The 18,910-nt window shown below is 45.1% G+C and overlaps 1 protein-coding gene across 3 annotated transcripts in view; it reads right to left on the minus strand.

Annotated features, from left to right (window-relative positions):
• LOC119169249 (inverted formin-2-like) overlaps positions 1 to 18,511 on the minus strand; it is a 78,350-nt gene extending 59,839 nt beyond the window's left edge. For all 3 annotated transcript variants that reach the window (XM_075880209.1, XM_075880195.1, XM_075880201.1), the window contains exons 1-3: positions 17,893 to 18,511; positions 7,636 to 7,911; positions 3,634 to 3,806 (exon numbers count right to left, since the gene is read on the minus strand). In XM_075880209.1, the coding sequence (XP_075736324.1) occupies positions 3,634 to 3,806; positions 7,636 to 7,911; positions 17,893 to 18,256 (813 nt within the window). In that variant the 5' untranslated portion in view covers positions 18,257 to 18,511. The remainder of the gene's footprint in view (positions 1 to 3,633; positions 3,807 to 7,635; positions 7,912 to 17,892) is intronic.
• Positions 18,512 to 18,910: the final 399 nt, after the last annotated feature.

Here is an 18,910-nt window from a genome sequence, read left to right on the forward strand (position 1 = left end):
TTATTCTTATCCCTTTGTCGTCGTTCTTATCTCGCGCTATAACAATTGTTAGCTAATTATAAGGTAACGTATCGCCGTTCCCGTTAAAAATAGCCTATCGGGGAGAGTATCGATGATTTTATTTTTACTAAAATGTGCCCAGATGTCCAGTAAACCTGTAACACAAAGGCACACGTCGAGTACTACAACTTCGAATAAATTACCCGTATTAAAATGGCATGTTGCTACTGGTGAGATGGCGGGTTTCGAGACTCACATTCAAGGCATACCTTTCATACAAGAATTTTTTCTAAATCCACATTGAATTGCCCAAAACGACTGAAAGGCGAAATAAATTTACGTGTGTATATACACTTATTGTCAATCAACTTACATTATATGGCGCAACACTTGGACAACGTACTGTACCTCGCCGACACGACACCCATAGCTTCGCACCCTCGGCATAATTTAATACGTGTATATTCGTGAATTTTTTATACTTTCTAATTTTCACATTTTTTGTGTTTCTTGATGATTGTATAGCCAGTTGTAACGTAGCTTGCCCTTTCGTATTTTTTCTCATATATAAATAAATAAACAGTTTATCTTTAAGGCAAGTGACCATTGACGTCAACACGAGTCATGTAAAAAATATGATGACGTCACACGAGGGCGTCGTCGAATGAGTCGTATGAGGGCGTCGAATGAGGGCGCCGTCGATTCCAGAGGCACTACAAAAACACTAGAAGCGGCACAGATCGTTCGGAGGGAAAGGATCGTATCAATGCAATCCACTGAGAAGAGAAAGATGGTTTTAGCCTATGGGTAGTGCAATACCAAATTCGTGAGGGACAGTATGACTTTTTGGAAGCTGGACGCCGAGAGAAAGTTTTGAAGGAAAGCTGAAGAGTCTAGCCTTATATCCCAGCTTGGAATGCTACTCCAAATGTAATTTATTATGGTAAATTTATGTGGAAGAACAAAAAAATATAACTCCGGAATGAAAACTACCCCATGATACGTATTAACAAGCGAAGTCAATGGCATACGTTAACGTCCAACGTTAGTTTTTTTTTTCTTTATAGAAACAGTCCTATATCAACATTTTCAAACAAGTGGTCGAAGTTAATCTGGGAGATCCACAGGGGCTCGAATGAGTCCTGACGATGTAATCTGTAAGTGCACTTCCACTTCGACGTGCAATGTCACACTGATTTATAGCATTGATATACAAAGAATACTTCGACTGCGGCACCATTTCACCTTTACAATAGCGAGGCATTAGACAACCCGCTGCGATCCCAGCTGGAACGCGTGTTCCCTACATAGCGACATGTGCTGGGGTGATCACCACACCAAAGGAATGTTAGGTACGTTGTCTGTTCCTGCATTTCGTATTTTTTTCTCCTCCTCAAATAATGAGTTTTTGTATTCTCAGAGCTATGGAGCTCGAACTGCCCTTGCGAGATTGACAAAAGCATAGTGCGGTGCTTGCCTGACTCTTTCTGTGGGCTTTTAAGCGGACTATTTCTCAAGGTCGAAGTATTTGAGTCCCGATTCAACGTACATGCTGTAGCTAAACAACAAGCTGAGTCGTGTAGATTGGTCACGGCATTAAACGTAATAATAAAACAAAACTGCCATTGTAGGATAGGGAAGCGGGCACCTTGTAATCATTGTGATACATCATCAACAACCTGCAAACGAACAAGGCGGGTGAGGAATAGTGCACGAGAGAAGCGCGGCCTGCCAAATGCCAGTCTTTTCTGCCGCAAGGTCTAACCAATCACGCGAAAAAAAATAAATACGTTTAAAAATATTTTTTCGGGAATGTGCCGTCCCCCATACTCCCAGAATTATGTCCACAGACGAAATACTTTCATTGAGAGGTCCGCTTCACGTGAATTCACATATGTGTACATGAAAATAATACGGTGACCCAATTAATCTTTCTGCAACGTCAAACAGTCCACATAATTATATTTAAAGTTTTTGTATCGTACAGTACCCATATTTAACACCGAGACATATTCTGTAGCACTTGAATTTAAGTGGAGATTCGATTTGCTTTCAATGTAATTATAACAGCGAATTAGTCAATCACATCTGCATTAAGTAAGGTTGTTGCAGGATTAGCCTCGCCTGTACGAACAACCTATTCACTACATTTTAAAAAATATACAGACATTGAAAAAAAAAATTTGTAGTTATGTCAGGTGTGAGCACGGCCGCTGATTAGAAACTCATTTCGCCAGTTTTCAAAATGGATAACTATGTTACCTTAAGGCAAAACAATGCTCGTTTTGCAGTTTCACCATACGGACCTATCAACATTCACCTAATTTTTGTTAATTACATGGACACTTCTTTAGCCTTTATCGGCACCTATGTTAATATCAAGTACAACCCTGAATACCTCCTTTTTTCTGTTTTATTTTTTGCTTATTGGTTTGTTCTATTGCAACTTATGAACAACTTCACTTGATGGTAAAACTCAAGGAACTCATGTCACCATGCGCTAACGCCTTGATAAGTAAGAATTATATACGCCGCGCAAGGATGGCCCCCGCTTTTGTTTTGTTTTTCCTCTCCCTGATTTTTTTATATATATAGAAAAACTGTCTAAATGTGAACATCACCCTGCCTTCTCTTCGTGGATGCTTTAACACGTTCCTTCCAGACTGTCTTCACTAGAGCTTGTCATGCAAACTTGGTTCTGCTTCGTGTCGGGACCATGTCGTGACTACTACCCCAACTAAACCACTACCCGGCCAATGCACACCTAATACAGGGTGTATTAGGTGTGTGCCATTCTCGGAAGACGACTTAAGCAACTAGAGAACCCTCTGGCGGAGTTGCCAGGTGTAAAAGACAAAAAGTAGCCAGAAAATTCAGAAAACTGGCCAAAAAGTAGTCAGCTAAGCCTCGGGTGGCAAAAGAATTCGAAATTAGCCATGCTTGTGTGGAAACAATAGGCTTTTATTTAAGCAGCCATTTTTTTTCAATCAACTTCTAGCGAAAATGCCAATAGGTCTGGTGGGCGCACTTGAAAACTTGAGTTGTAGAAGAATGGAATTATTATTTATTATTATTATTTATTATTATCATTATTATTATCATTATTATAATCATTATTATTATTTATCATTATTATAATCATTATTATTATTTATCATTATCATTATCATTATCATTATCATTATCATTATCATTATTATTATTATTATTATTATTATTATTATTATTATTATTATTATTATTATTATTATTATTATTATTATTATTATTATTATTATTATTATTATTATTATTATTATTATTATTATTATTATTATTATTATTATTATTATTATTATTATTATTATTATTATTATTATTGGTTTTACGTCCCGAAACCGCGATATATGATTATAGGAGACGCCGTGTGCGGAGAGCTCCGAAAATTTTGACCATCTGGTGTTTTTCGAACGTGAACTGAAATCGCACAGTACACGGGCCTCAACCATTACGCCTCCATCAAAATTCGACCGCCACAGCCGGGACCGAACCCACGACCATTGGCCCGACTCGAAGAAACGTAGAAGAAGCCAAAAAGTAGCCAAGTAGCCAAACCTGGCAACCCTGCCCTCTAGGAAAGAGGCGCCGCCTCACCTTGTTCATGACGGCTGCGAATGCGTCGTAGTGGTTTCCCGAGGCGGTGAGTCCGAGGCTGAGCGCGTGCTCGTCGTCCGCCTCGCGAGTCGTCTCGAACACGTGACACTGGATGAACAACTCGTCGTCGCCCGAACGACGCAGCGGCTCCACCAACTCCAGGAAGCCCAAGCCTGAGTGCGAACAAAGACGAACGCCCATAGACCAGCTGCGGACAGTATCATCCCGCAAAGCCCTCACGGTGACAGCCGATGCGGCCTTTCAAGTGCTAAAGCTAACGATCCAATCGAATTCCCTAAAAAGTCTTTCGTGGTAAATGTTTTTCTATCAATAGCAAAGTTCACACGACACAAACTATACTCGGACGCGCGCACTCTTGGTCACGTCTGCATGCGTGTGGTCTCCGAGATGACTGAGTTCAATTTCTTTCTTCTTTTTTTTATTTTCTCTCTAACACATGCTACCCCAGCTCGAAAGTAGACATGTGGCGAGACGATTCTGTGGCAGCCGCAGATCAAACAAGGAGCATCACGAAGCCCTTGTGGGCCGGGAATAAAAACATTTCAAAAGTGCGCTATCTCGACAATGCTTGTAAACAATCGCACACGCGACGCGTGCCAGGGTCAGCATATGTGAGGCTGCGACGTAAAAGAAATTAAATGGGAAGGCGAGACACAGACCAAATCGAGAAATTGATATACGCCTGTGCATAGAGAAACCGCAGAGAGAGTTTGGGAACGTACACTGCACAGTAATTATATGTAGTTATATATTATGAACACCGGTGACTAACAAGTGGGCGTGTCATGTACCGATGCGAGCTCACATTACAGAGCCCACAGCTTATGAAGATATTGGATGCTCCGTTATATGCAGCGTCTGTGAACTTATTACACTAGCAACTTTATAGGCACACGTAAAAATAAAGTTATCACCCCCCTCCCCCCAAAAAAGTGACGTAAAGAAAAAGGCATCGGCGTTGCGCTAAAACTACCTCTACAAAACAATTACATCATTTTATTTCCCTGCTAACACCTCAGGTACGCATTTTACGTCAACGTGTTCTTGCTGAGCCTGCGTTCAAAATTTATATTCTCTGTGTATTATTCTCTCTTGGAAGGTAACGTTGCTTGTACACGGATACTGTACGCACGCTATAAGTTCACATCAAATTCTAACACTATGATTCAAATGAAGCAATCGATAACCAATTAGTTATCGTGATAAGTCGTTATTGCGCATTTTACAACGTTAGAAACAGAGCACGGAACCCCGAAGCGGCACTCTTAACTGCGCGCAAACAAACGCGCATCACACGCGAGAAACGCAAAGTAAGATCTCCAGTTTCCTCAGAGCTTCTTTTGTCTTGTTTGCATAGGAATCTTAGTGTCCCTGACCAGTGCTCAGAACGCACAAGATTCACGATAATTTTCTGTGTGTGTGTTTAGAAAAATTATGTCACAGCCAGTTGACGTGAACAATCCAACATATATATAGCATCATGGAATTTGTTTACTAGACGTTTACGAGAATACCAAAACAGCGTTGACTTACACAGACGCATAACATAGAATGACGAGCAGGCGGACGTACAATCGATGCTTCACACACACATGTATACTCGCACGCAGCACTTATATTCGTCAGGAAAATATATGTATACATATTCATATTACATCATCGCCACCAATACACACTAATAATTTAAAAACCAGAGAGACTACTTCGCGGCGTAATCTTTTTGAAAGAGCCGACTCTTAATACCGCCAATATTCATCTCTGTAGGTCTCTGAAAGAAAGCGTTCATTTTTTTACTAGATAGTTACCGTGGTACACGCATAAGTCACTTCAAACGATGCTCCGCACGTTTTTGTTTTTATTTTATACCGCATCATATTTCACTTTCTAAACGATTTTGATTCGCTCTGTTGTGTGTCTTCAGGGCTGCTTTTCTTTTTGGTGATTTTTTTTAGTGAAGCTGTGTGTGACTAGGCAAAACGAAAATTTGTCCGTCCTATGTGGGCAAGAAACTCCATGCGCACGTACCACAAAAATTTGGCAAATCCTATCATTCACCACTGGTCCAATAAAAAATGAAGAGGGATACACAAGCGGCAAGCGCCCATTGAGATTTGTGGACAGACGGGACCAATAATTCAGAGATATCTTATTAAACCACCGGCATTAACCCAGTCATAAACATCGGGACCTCGGGTTTCAGCTTCGCTGGTTCCATGGATCTGGATGGTGTTTGTACTGCTAGTAATCAGCATTGACTTTCTATCGTCCTAAGCGACAGGAGTGTGACGGGACGGCTCTATGGTCTCCCATAGTAGAGTACCGAGTACTCAAAATTGTTACTCACTATTCCTAAACACGTCTAGGGGATTGTAGATGTTCTGGGACGGCTTTATTTTCTCCCATAGTACAGTATTATGTACTCCAAATCATTACAAATTCTGATAAACACACCTAATACTTTCACTGTTGTCCGTGAGACCTGGGACGGCTCATCACCCTCCCTTAGAAAAGCAAGAAATATTCTAACTCGTTGACCACTTTTTCTAAACACCACAATCGTTTTAATAGTACTTGGCAGAGGAAAAAAAAGTAAGGTACCATATGATCCGGCCTAAGGTGGCAACACGCTTGATCGCCGCATGTTTTGAGTACAAATATAGCATTCCTTCCCAACATATATGTGCAAAATTAGTCTGTCCTTTTTTATCAGAAATCCGTCAACTGTGATAGTTTCCAATTGTCATTATTTCCATCATACATGTGCCTTTCTGTTTGTACGTGCTGTTGAAGTGTTGTTACCCAGTGCAGTTGCACTCACCTGAACACTTGTTACTAGCACTCAATAAACTTTCCTGTCGTGCTGCCTCTCTAACTCCATATTAATAGTGTGAGATATGGGTCACAAGATGCTTGAAAACTTGAGAGCTCCGCTAGCGGCTAGAATGCATGCGCAGAAGCAAAATTACTCTCGGGCTGTTCGCTAGCGTTGTCCAAGACCCAAAATTCAAAACTATGAACTATCTCTCCGAAAGAAACCCAGATGGGATGCGAAGCAGCAGCGGTGCGCACCGCGTTTACCCGGTAGAAACGGGCGTCCACGCTGGTGCTGAAAGAACGGTTGGAACTCGGTGTCGTGTTTACTCAAGTAAACGTTTGTTTGATACGCAAAGACACGGGAAGTGGGTCGGGTTTTTTGTAAGTTTCATCGCAGATGAACAAGCCGAAAGAGTTTGCCACTCCACGTGCGGTCGAGCATTGCGGGCTGTGGAGAGGGTGAAGAGAGAAAGAAGTGTGTTACGAGCGGGTAGAGGGGCGCTGCGGCGAGCGTGCTGCGGGTGAAGAATAGTGTGACGTGAGCGCGCACCTGAGAGGGGAGCGTGCGAGGGGGGCGTGACGTCAACGGTCAGCTGCAGCATGACCTACTTGGCACCGACCCAACACCTGCGGTGAAGGTAACACGTTGTGGCGTGTTCGTACGGACGCAAGTACGTACGGCGTTACACACTAGAGTGAAAGATCTGCCTCGCATCTATAACTAGTGTCGGTCCTCAAATTGTCCTGCGTCCCCAGTGATACGACGCAGCGCGGGCCACGACAATATGGTCCGCGTCTCGCATAATTTTAATTACGCGAAGTGTGGCGCCCCATGCGTTTGACGTTATTCTCAAACCAAAGCAAAGATCCTACGAACGCAAGAGAAGCTCTCCCAACGCAGCTTGGGGAACCACTGTCATCGGTGTCCAAGTTAGACAGTTCCATTCACATATGGTTCTTGCAAAGTACGAATACTTCAGTAGGTCTGTGCGAGCAAAATATGGGATCAAGGCCTTTGGGTGGTGGTGTCGGGTGAGCCGGCTACTACTGAGGGGTGTCAAATACGGGGATGGGTCTAGAGCTATTTTTTTTTTGTTCAAAAGTTGAGCAAGGAATTCTAATCTAGCTCTTCTAATCATGCTCTAGAGCAGATCGTGCGATACTGACCCAGAAGCTGGTTGCGCAGGCGCAGCCGCTCGCGGAAGTCGTCGGTGCTGATGAGCACGCAGTTGATGAAGGCGAGCACGGTGGCGGCGTACGGCAGCACCTCGGGGTGCGACAGCTCGTCCACGAGCACGCTGAAGCGGTGCTCCCCGCCCGTCGAGGCGCGCACGTGGTCGAGCGCGTCCAGGGCCAGAACCTGGCCGCCCGGAGCGTAGACGCACACGGCAGACAGGAGTTCCAGCACCTGCTTGCGCACCACCCGGTTCGGGCTGGCCAACGCTGCAACGCAAAGGTGGAACACCAAGACCGACAGTCAAGAAAGTCAGTGGGTAATGTGTATACATGATAGAAGCAATGTTCTAATTTTTCAGCCTTCTTTGAGAGACTGGTTGCACGTCACTATTCGTTGGAGTCCTATTATGACGAAGTCGTTCAATTTTCCTTCATCCGAAGTAACTTTTTTTTTAATTGTGTTATAGACGTGATTCGTTATCTTCTTTTGAGTATATAAACACGTGCATATTGTTCACCCTGCTTCGAGCTGTTGTCCGCAGTATGTCGTAATACGTGAATAAAGCAATTATTATAATTTCTACTACTTTTTTATTTGCATTTATTGTTTTCTAGACCCCTATCTCACACGTTATGTTTCAGTTCTTTGTTTGTCTTGTTTTTTTTTTTATAATTTGGCGGCTGCAAATAATGATAAAGTCTGTAGTTTAGCGTATACGAAAAAAACTGGTCATTGTCTCGTCTGGCGATTGGACTTCGTCATCGAAAAATAGGAAATGTTATCACTCCACTCGCTCATCGAATCTTTCAGCACACAATCAACTCAACCCGATAAATCGAACACAGGGTCTGTTTCCTGAGGTATACGCTAGCGCGTTGCTTCTTTCGACAAGTGTATAAACACCGTAGTCGAGAGTTCGACGGAATACCATCTGGTCAGGTAAAGACATTGTTGAAAAAAAGAACACTCCATCGACCAGTGTAAAAACAAAACACAACAAAAAGTCTGCATGTACAACCAAACTTTGCGTCATGCGCTTAATGCCACATGTTTAAAACCTATTGCTCAGCCGTCATTTCCCAATGAAATGACGGCTGAGCGATCGAATGGATCCCGGAATGTCAATTTTGTTTTGTTTTGATTTTGGTCAGTCACCTGTTTTGTTATTATTTATTTTAAAGATCACCGTGCATTCGTTCATTGTGAACAAGGCACCTGCACTGGACACCGAAACGTCGATTTTCTTGTTTTTCGGTCTTCTTTAGTTGACGAGCGTATACGCTTTCTTCTACAATGATTCTTCCTCGACAGAGGAGTTTTCGTCAAGCGTTAGACTTCTGCTGAAATCTCACGCACAGAATAGCTGCCGCTCGAGCACGCTAGTTAAGTATTTGGGCGGTTGTACCTATTTAGAATGCAAAGTGTAATTCGGTATGGACAAGACTTAAGCTCGCTGTGAGCTGCGTATCTCAATTAACAACAAAAATAAGGCAAACGTGCGAAAGCAAGGACCTGTACAGGCGGCATTCAAAGATTTATTTTTTTACTTTAAGCACGACTCTTCCTTTCTGAGAGATCAGTAAGAAATTTCTTCAGAGCGTCGTGCTTTAAAACGTGGGGATTTTTTTTTATCTCTTTCTTATACCTCGCGTAGTGTAACTGTTATTCATAGCATTCGCCTTGCTATAACAACCTAAAAGTGCAACAAAAAAAGTACACTCGCGAGCACTACGTAGAAAAGAAGAGGCCCGATCACTTCGCCGCTGATGATTCAAGGCGCTGTGTCGTCGGCAGCCGCACGTCTCCAGCCGCTCCACTCCAACAAAAACAAATGGCGCACAGCCCGCGGCGGTACAAACAGCGGAAGTACGGCAGCCGCGTTCACTGAACGACGTACTACAACCACCTTTCTTATGTATAAACACCTAATCCCCCAGTGTAGGGTAGCCAACCGGATGTATTTCTGGTTAATCTCCTTGCCTTCTCCCTTTTGTTGCTTCCTTCCTTCCTATACTACGAATGCATGCAGGTGCATTTTGCTAACTCAGATCTCTACACGCAATGGAACGAGAAACGACACTTGAATGACTTTAGTGCAGGAACTAGGTCATCAAGAGCCAACTTATAAACGAACCTCCCCTGTGCATCCATTGCCGGGATTTCTGGTTTAGTTGGTTGGTATCACAAGTGAGGAACTTTCTGGTATTGACAATCTGTAGGACTGGCCACCTTCAGAACACACATAGGCCAGGACTCTAATTACATATAAGCTGATTATCGACTCTACTATCTAAAACTCACACGATACAATGACAATGTACCCGCAACTGCAACAAGTACCCGGCATAAAGTGCATCATTCATTTATTACGGACAGCAACTTTCTTGAGGCGTTCGGCAACACGTGCACTGACATTCATCGTCATTGGTTTCTGTACAATTTTATTTTTTTACTCTACCGCCTGCGTCAGATGCCTGTAGCTCAGTGTTTTTAGAGCAATACATGCGCTCACGCCACCCTAAGCAGGGCCTAAAGGAACAATAGTATTGTTTTTTTCTTTGCAAAACCTTCTTCTATGCAATCGCAGCAGTTTTCTTTGTCGGTATATATTTCATGGAAGCTTTCCACTAAACCGTGCTACTCTCGTCGGGGCTGAGTATTGGTGCAACCAACAGTCAAGACCGTTGCCACTGTGATAATGAGCGATACTGCTTCCGCATGAAGTGCAAAACACACATTCTTAAGATACGCCTCTGCACAGGCACAGTGAACAGAACTACGGACAACCGGAGCCAAGCTATCTCCAAGGCACCTATCTGACTCGTTTGGTCTCTGCGACACGTAATTCCGCTTATCGTATAAGGACACGTCTAGCGACCACTCTTTTATTGAAGTGCCCAGAATTCATACTTGTTTCGCTAAACGTTTTGACTAGCGGCGTTTTCTTCTTTGCATAATATTTGCACGTAATCGAACAAAATACTATCTGTAAATGTTGGCTGTCGCATGCACCTACCTAAGAAAGCCTCACGGTTTGTTTCTTAAATTTCGTGGTGTAACGCTTAAATGGCAAACTCTGCTTGACTATCTTCACCATCTAATGTTATTATCTTTACTGTGCACTATACACTGAGTACTTCCAGTACACATTTCTTTACAGGACGTTATGCTTATTTCGTATTACTACTAGTGCTGCCGGTGCGGCTACTACTACTACTACTAATAATAATAATAATAATAATAATAATAATAATAATAATAATAATAATAATAATAATAATAATAATAATAATAATAATTGAGGTTTCACATTCACAACTGTGATATGATATTGCGGTACACCGTAGCGAAGAACTCTGGCAAGTTCGACCATATTTCGTTCATCAACTTGCACTTCTGTCTAAGCAAACAGACAACCAGCATTTCGCCTTCATCCAAATAGAGCCACTGCGGTCTACCTATTAACGCGAGAGCGTTAAAGAGCTAGTTTAGTAGAAATTTCGTAGTTGGTGTCAGCGAGGGCGTCGTTAGTTGTGGGCGAAAAATCAACATACTTTCCGCATGTTGATTTTTGTATGTTGACCAAGAAAATCTAGAAAAATGCAAGTAAAATAAGTAATAAATGTTTTCGGATCCTATCGAAGGTCGAACCCAGGCTGTCTGTGTGGCAAGCAACTGTTCTATGCCGCAGGGCGGCAATATTTGTTGAAACTGCATTGCATAAAAAAAAGACCTATGAATGTCACGTAGTGGAAGGCGTTTCCTTAACACATCGTATACAGCGTGGAATAAGCGCATAATCGCGCCAGGCGTCAAACGTTGTGTATCGAGCAACGAGTGGGTCAGGCTCGTAGCTGGGGGTGGAGGCGGAGGGGGTTCCCCCGGAATTCGGATGGATGGTGATGTTTCACCGAGAATAAATAGTACAAATACGCCCTTCCCCCCCACCCTCCACCGAAAAATATTCCTGGATAGGGGCCTGGAGTGAGTGTTTTGAAGGCCCACCAATTTGAATGCGCTCAGACATAATTATTCACAATCAGCAGCAGAACCACCAACAAAGTGAACAGTGGCGTATAGGTTCGTGTGTTTGGACGCATAGTTGGTCGTTCGGCACTTCGGAAAAGGGATAGCTATGGTGTACTGGGCACTTAACAACTGTGCTTGCAATGGGCCTTCAATCATGCTTTGAAACGGCCTTATCACGCGCACAGTCGTTTGATTCCTCACAGTATACGGTTGAAGCAGGCATCGAGAACCGACGCATTTCAGAAGCCGATGCGCACGAGGTCCGATTACGCTGTCGCGACCCGCCCTTGAAGGCGAAGTTCAAGTATCCTCTAATTTGGTCACACTTTTCCGCCACCTTTTTTTAGAGCAAACCGTGAATTTTTATTTAATTCTTTATTTTATGTTACAGACATTGTTTCCAATAAGTTACTAAATGTCAGCTACAATTTAAGAAAAAACAGAAGCAAGTCTCTGGCAGCGAGATTTACTTTCTGCGCACAGATTTCACAAGCAAAGCGTTTTGTGTAATAATGCTAAACGGAATACCAACGCACACTATAACTTATACATTCTTTCAAACGGTACAGCTTCATCAGGTATAATAGCCAAAAATGGCGAGCAACCAAACACAACTATCCGTTAAAAGAGTGCGTCTTTCCTCGAATGTAGTACGCCTATTATAGCACAGCAAATATGCTTTCCAGTTTTCCCTTTCCGTACTGCGCGCACAGTGAGCAATCCGGAGGGTACTTGAGGCACTGCTCGCCTTTTCAGCTAGACGAGCTATCTATTGTACGCAGTCGGTTTCCACGCTTGTCCAAAGTCTTGTCGCCGGGCTCCTTGCACTGAATGCATTGTCCACGCGAAACAACGGACAAAAAGTGTCGACTGTATAGGAATGGAAGCGTGTTTGACTTGGATTTCGAAGCGCGTGTCGCACGCCACACGCTGAGAAAAAAAAAATTCTGCTACAGTGGTCTGGTGCTTATGGTTGCTCTACCGCTGACACCAAAATCGTGGGATCTAATCCCGGCCGTGGCTGTCACATTTCAATAGAGGCCGAATTCTCGAGATCTGTGTACTCAGACTTGGGTGCACGTTAAAGAAACCCCGGGTAGCCGAAATCCCCGGAGACATCTACTATGGCTTCCCTCGTGGTCGTAGCGTTGTTTTCGAACGTGAAACGCTAACACTTAATATTAGAGAATATATATATATATATATATATATATATATATATATATATATATATATATATATATATATATATATATATATATATATATATATATATATATATAATGTTACGCAAAAATAAAACTGTTAAACGTCGATCGACGAGCTTACCTGGCGAACAATGGGAAAGTGAAATGGAAACAAGTCAGTTGAATGATTTACTAAAAAATTCTCTAGTCTGTAACGCAATACAGCTAGTACTTAAGGTTTATAAGTATATGCAGAATAGAAACGAGGTGTTAGGGTGTGTTTTTATTTTTCGTAACTAACGCATCTGCTATTATGGATTTACCACTAAGCGACCACTGTATGTTCAGACACACTTCCTCAGAACGACATGTTTCTTTTTTGTTTTTGTTTCGTTTTGTTTTTTAAACAGCGGGAACGCCGGTCATTTAGCCGTCTTCGAAACGTTCTGACAGCAAAAACGGTCCAGCGGTGTCGCGAATTCGCCGCGATCCCGACTTCCCGCGTACCTGTACAAACAAGTGGAAGAGACATGCGACTGCTTTGCTGCGTAAAATAAGCGGATGCAAGTTTACATCGTGCTGCTAGAGTCGCATAACTGTGCGTCTCCGCAGGCTCTTCGTACAGGAGGAAATCGTTGGGGCGGGCCGCCCCGCGAAAGGTCTTCCGGATGTCTCCTTTCTTGTCCCTTTGTCGTCGCTCTGTTCTCGCGCTATAACTATCGTCGTCCCACGCCGAGGACGAGTGCAAAACGTCTGCGCATCGCTCAAGTGATGCAATACGCTTACACAGCAGTTATACTACACTGGCATTGAAACTTTTTTTAAACGCACGCGTATAACAGCATGAGCGAAAGTTAGTTGCCCTCGGGGGACGCTGACGCATACAGACACACCCACGCGAACGCAACCTCGTTCAAGGACCGGATACGTCGTCAGCGCCAATGCTACGCACCTAACTGAAATATAGACATCACTTTCTTGCGCTTCTCGTACGCACTTGGCATGTGACCATGTCATGAGGGATTTTTTTAACCTATTTTTTTAATCTCACAGAAGTCAGTAGATCATTCTTAGACAAGAAAGCGAAACTGACTTGAGTAAGTATACGTGTCACGGTGTAACGACAATACGGTAAGATTACTTGTATCGCACAAGGGCCGGGCTAGCATCTATTGTTGCATTCTTGCTCTTTCCTCGCGACACATACGCAATCGTAACAAGTAAACGACCACATTGCAAAGCTTGTTACTCGACTTCATTGCAGGTGACGCGATAAGAGACCATGGCAGACTGAGCACCGCAGCTCGCCATGCAAATATGTATAAACCGATGCGACGATGAAACTAATTTATTCATTCGTTCGTTCATTTTGATCGAATTGCATCTAAAGTCTACATACTGGCCTTGAGAACCATCGCAGCTGGTGCAATTATTTTGATTTCCGAAATACCGCGACCGTTATTTGTTTCCTTAATATTTAAGAGAGACTCCACTCACAGAGAGGACACCTGAAATTCCGTACCTACTGAAGAAAGACGATGCGCTGGATGACAAGCAAGATGAAACAAGAAAACAAATAAATATTTTCTTTGTCTTTCTTGTTAAAACTAAAGACTTCTGAGTGCTGGAATGTTTGTGTTGCGCCCCTATCTCAATGCGTCCGGCAGTGCCAAACCGTGTTCTCTTTCTTTGCGACACATCACCGCGGTCTCCGAGCAACCACGGTTGGCGCCGCAAGCACGCGGCTGTCTGACGCTAGCCAAGAAGAACAAAAAAGAAAAAGAATTCGTCTCGGAGAGATAACTTGAGCACTCTTCTTTTAACGACTACTGCATGATGCATTGCGTTTTCAGGATGGCGACGGCACGTGATAACAAGACCCTCCTGTACGAACAAAGTTGGGATGGGCTAGGTATGGTCATTGTGAGGAAGAGAACTTCCATTTCACTTCAGAAGTAACTACTGCTTTCTGCTCTCTATACATCATTCTTCTCACTACCAGTGTTCTTATGTGCTTCATGGGCCCATATGTACACCATACCAACTAGCTGGGATATATATTAATTGGTGTCTTACGTCTGATTGCTGAATGTGTGGGGTTTGACGTCCCAAATCCACCATATGATTATGAGAGACGGCGTAGTGGAGGGCTCCGGAAAGTTCGACCACCTGAGGTTCTTTAACGTGCACCCGATTCTCAGCACACAGGCCTATAAACATTTCGGCCTCCATCGGAAATGCAGCCGCCGCAGCCAGGATTCGATACCGCGACCTGTGGTTAAGCAGCCGAGTACCTTAGCCACTAGACCACCGCTGCTGGGCGTGTCTTATACGTCTGAAAACCACGCTATGATTGTGAGAGACTCTGTGGAGGGGGGCTCCAGAAATTTCGGACATATCGTGTTCTTCGACGTGCGCTGATATTGCACAGTGTACGCAGACCTCTAGCATTTCACCTCCACCGAAATCTTCCCCCCACGACCGAAATCGAACCCGCGACCTTCTTCTCGGTGGCCGAGAATCGTAGCCGCTGCACAACCACGGGGGAGGTTTAGCTAAGATCAACGTCCTAGTTCAGCATATACACCTCTCAGGGCATTAATAACAACAACACCTGGGGTTTAATGTCCCAAAACTACGATAAGATTATGAGAGACGCCGCAGGGTAGTGGAAGGAAACTGTGCGCACTGCTTGCTTTTTCAGCTAGACGAACTATCTATTGTGCGCAGTCGAAATTTGACCCACCCGTGGTTCTTTAGCGTGCACCTAAATCTAAGTACACGGGCATCAACCATTTTCGCGCCTATCGATAATGTAGCCGGAATTCGATCTCGTGACATTCGGGTTAGCGTTCTGCACCTATCAGGGGCATGTGTATTCTAGCCGGCACACATTTATTCATTCACACTGCATTTATCATTCCTACATGTGCATGTCACGCGTAATTACTTTATAAATGTATGTAACATCTATGAATAGTTATAGTCATTACAAAATTAACGACTATAGCGAGTTAGCGTCAGTTTACTTCTTCCAAGCACCCCGACCTTTGCATGGCAGTGGTAGGCGCTACACTCAAGCGATGTAGTACGTACGTGGAAACCAAGGGGCCCACCTGGACCAATCATCGCAAGCCACAACAGCAAGCTCAGCCTTGGATTGAGGGCCCTATCCGGTCCTGGTATCATACTAATTCAACATTCATTTAGGGTTTTCCTTTCTCTTCGACAAATGGGTAAGTTGCATACCACGCCTCTTTAAATGAGTGATGACATATTATCTAAGTTGCTTAAACATTATCAAGCCTTGCATATACAACTAAATTTACGTATGCGGCTAAACATTACCAAATACAGCTAAACTAAAACATCAAACGCGCGTGGAAATGCAGCGCTACACCTAATGCGGGACTGAGCACACTAAACAAACTGAATTGACTTGGTTCGGCCCCAACAAGTGCCATGGATATTTCATATATTTAACTAAAAAGGTCGGAAATGATACGAGACAAAAAACTACCCAATGCAAGGTCTCTGCAATGAGACTAAGGATTCCATTTAACGTAAGCTTTCAAAAGGTAAACCATTGATGTGGCTATAGCTGAGGAAGGTCCCAGTGACCACGCCCATATGTCACTTTCCCTCATTCGTCTCTGCAGCGCTTAGGACCAAAAACAAGTTATTAATTGATATTATTTAACACGTAGACTACACCTGCGAACATTTAATAAAGAAAGCTATTCAAAATGAAGGCTGCATTGCGACTCCGCAAAAGTTTTGCATTGAGAGTATTTCAGTCGATTGCGGTAAGGACAATATGAAGGTAGGTGACGATTTTTGTTCTTTCAGTAGAATCTGTCATCACTATTCGACCGCACGCTACCGCAAGATTCGCTCTATAGCGAAACGGCAACCAGGAAGTACTTCTCGAGGGTCTAGGTGATGAAGCATCTCGAAAGTTAAGTCGCTAATGTAGACCGCACGCATGCAAGACAAGAATAAAGTTTGTCAAGTTGTCTCACTTTCGTGTGAGACAGAGACAGCGCCTTTCCTATAAGGACGGAACTGCATTCAATATCCTCGCTCCGAGCCAACGAGACATTACACGAGGTGCCCGTTAGTACTTCGTGACACCATCATCTGGGAACTCCGACGACAATCTCCCTCCGTCTCGAAAGGGGCCACTCCATTAGACGCTAAGTGCGTATACAAAACGCTCATTATACGTCGACTCTCGCTGCAGTCGAGGCGAACGCCGCTGGCAGGGGGGCTCGCCTGAAAGGCCCCCAAGTGTATCGCGAGGCGTCGCCGCGCAAGTGAGCTCTCTATTGCGGCGTGGACGTCACGCGCGTGCTCGAACGAGCGCGCGAAATAAAGGTTCCCGGACCGCGCCAGCTGTGGCAGCTGGCCTCGAGCTCGGCGTGTTTCGCAGAGAAGGTATACCGATGCAGCTGTGTGTCGCCGTAAATCGCTCGGCTCCGTGGCCGCGCGAAGGAAAATGCGCCCCCACGAACGAGCTGTCACTGAGCGCGCCGCTCCATCAGCTGATGGGACCGAGCCGCTGTCGTCCTGGTTGTACACTGCGCGCTGTAACTTTGCGTCCAACTGCGACGCCAGACGTCTTCGTCCTACGCAAGTTCCGCTGTAGCGGACACAATTACCGCGGGCACGCGAAGAAACTTGACAGAACATTCCACCGACGCCGTAACTGATGGGCTGTAATGAGCACCCTGTAAACAACACTTCGCGTCACACCTGTCAGCCGAGTGGCGAAAGCCTTCTGGGCAAAATACGTGACGTTTGCAACGTTGGTTGCGTCCGTCGATTGTATCGCTAACAAGGCGGCGAAACGTCCGTATCTGATCCCTATTTTGGAAGTTATCGAGCACCTGTGGTGTTCCAAAAAAAAAAAGAACATAGCCCCTGCGCTAACACTACGGTTACAAAGTGCTAAGAAATGCGTTCCATCACATCATGCCACGGGTTTGCACGCGTGCGGGGGAATGAGAGGCCCGGGAAGGAAAGACTCACCTTCCGCCAACTTGCGGGTGTAACGCGGCTGCCTCACGATGTGGTCCAGTCCTGTGCGCGCGTTCATCAGCGCGCGCAAACACTCGACGCAGTGCAGTTGCAGCACGGCATCCTGGAACGACGCTTCGTGGTGACCGCTGAACGCGTCCAAAGCGCCGAACAGGGCATCCAGGCCGTCGAGCTCCAAGAAGCGCGTCATCCACGACGAACTGGCTCGGCCCAGCTCGCGCTTGACGACCGTGAGCCGCGTCAGGTCGGGGTTCGCGAGCAGCTTGACGCACTCGTCGGGCTCCCATGGCCCGTCGCCTCCGGGCCCGGAGCCCAGGCGGGAGCGCGAGGCCAGGCTACGCCACCGCAAGGACATGTCAAGGCGGCGACGTGCGCGGCCGCGCGATGCAGTGTGCACGAGTCGCAAACGAGCGAGTCGGCGGCGCGCTAGCGGCAGCAGCCGCTACAGCCCGCCGGCGATAACAGGCGCACTTCTGCGGACAGCGCGCAGGTGCCCCTGGTGGCGTGCGGGCTCGCTGTTGTCGCCTGGGATGCCGTGTAAACCAGCAACGTGCCTCCGGTGACAGGTTCATCCGTCGCTTCGGAGCGAGCGGCCCTCCTCGAGTCTTCCAGCGAGACACAACAGTTGGAGAAGAGGACGACGCGGCTGCGTGTGTCTGCTACACGTATCGCCACCCGCTGCTGCTGCTGCCGCTGGGGGCACTGTTATTCAAACTTCCGCGGCGCTGAAACCGGTCTTGCGGGATTGCGTCGACGCCGAGACCAAACACATTGCTTTTTTTTTTTTTTTGTTCTAAACAAGCCAGATGCCGCGAGAGTGACTCTGCTCGCGCCCGGAGCGCCCCTGTAGCTGGGGAGCAGAATAAACACATGCAAGTGGCGAGAGTATACTGCTGGCATCCGCATTCGACGAAGCCGCTTCTCCGATCGCTTAGAGAATGATTTCGCCAATGGGTCAGCCGATCTTCATGATGGAAAACTGAAACAATGTTATCATCGCTCAAGCGTG

The sequence above is a fragment of the Rhipicephalus microplus genome, chromosome 2 (genome assembly GCF_043290135.1).
Source record: "Rhipicephalus microplus isolate Deutch F79 chromosome 2, USDA_Rmic, whole genome shotgun sequence".
Lineage (NCBI taxonomy): Eukaryota > Metazoa > Arthropoda > Arachnida > Ixodida > Ixodidae > Rhipicephalus > Rhipicephalus microplus.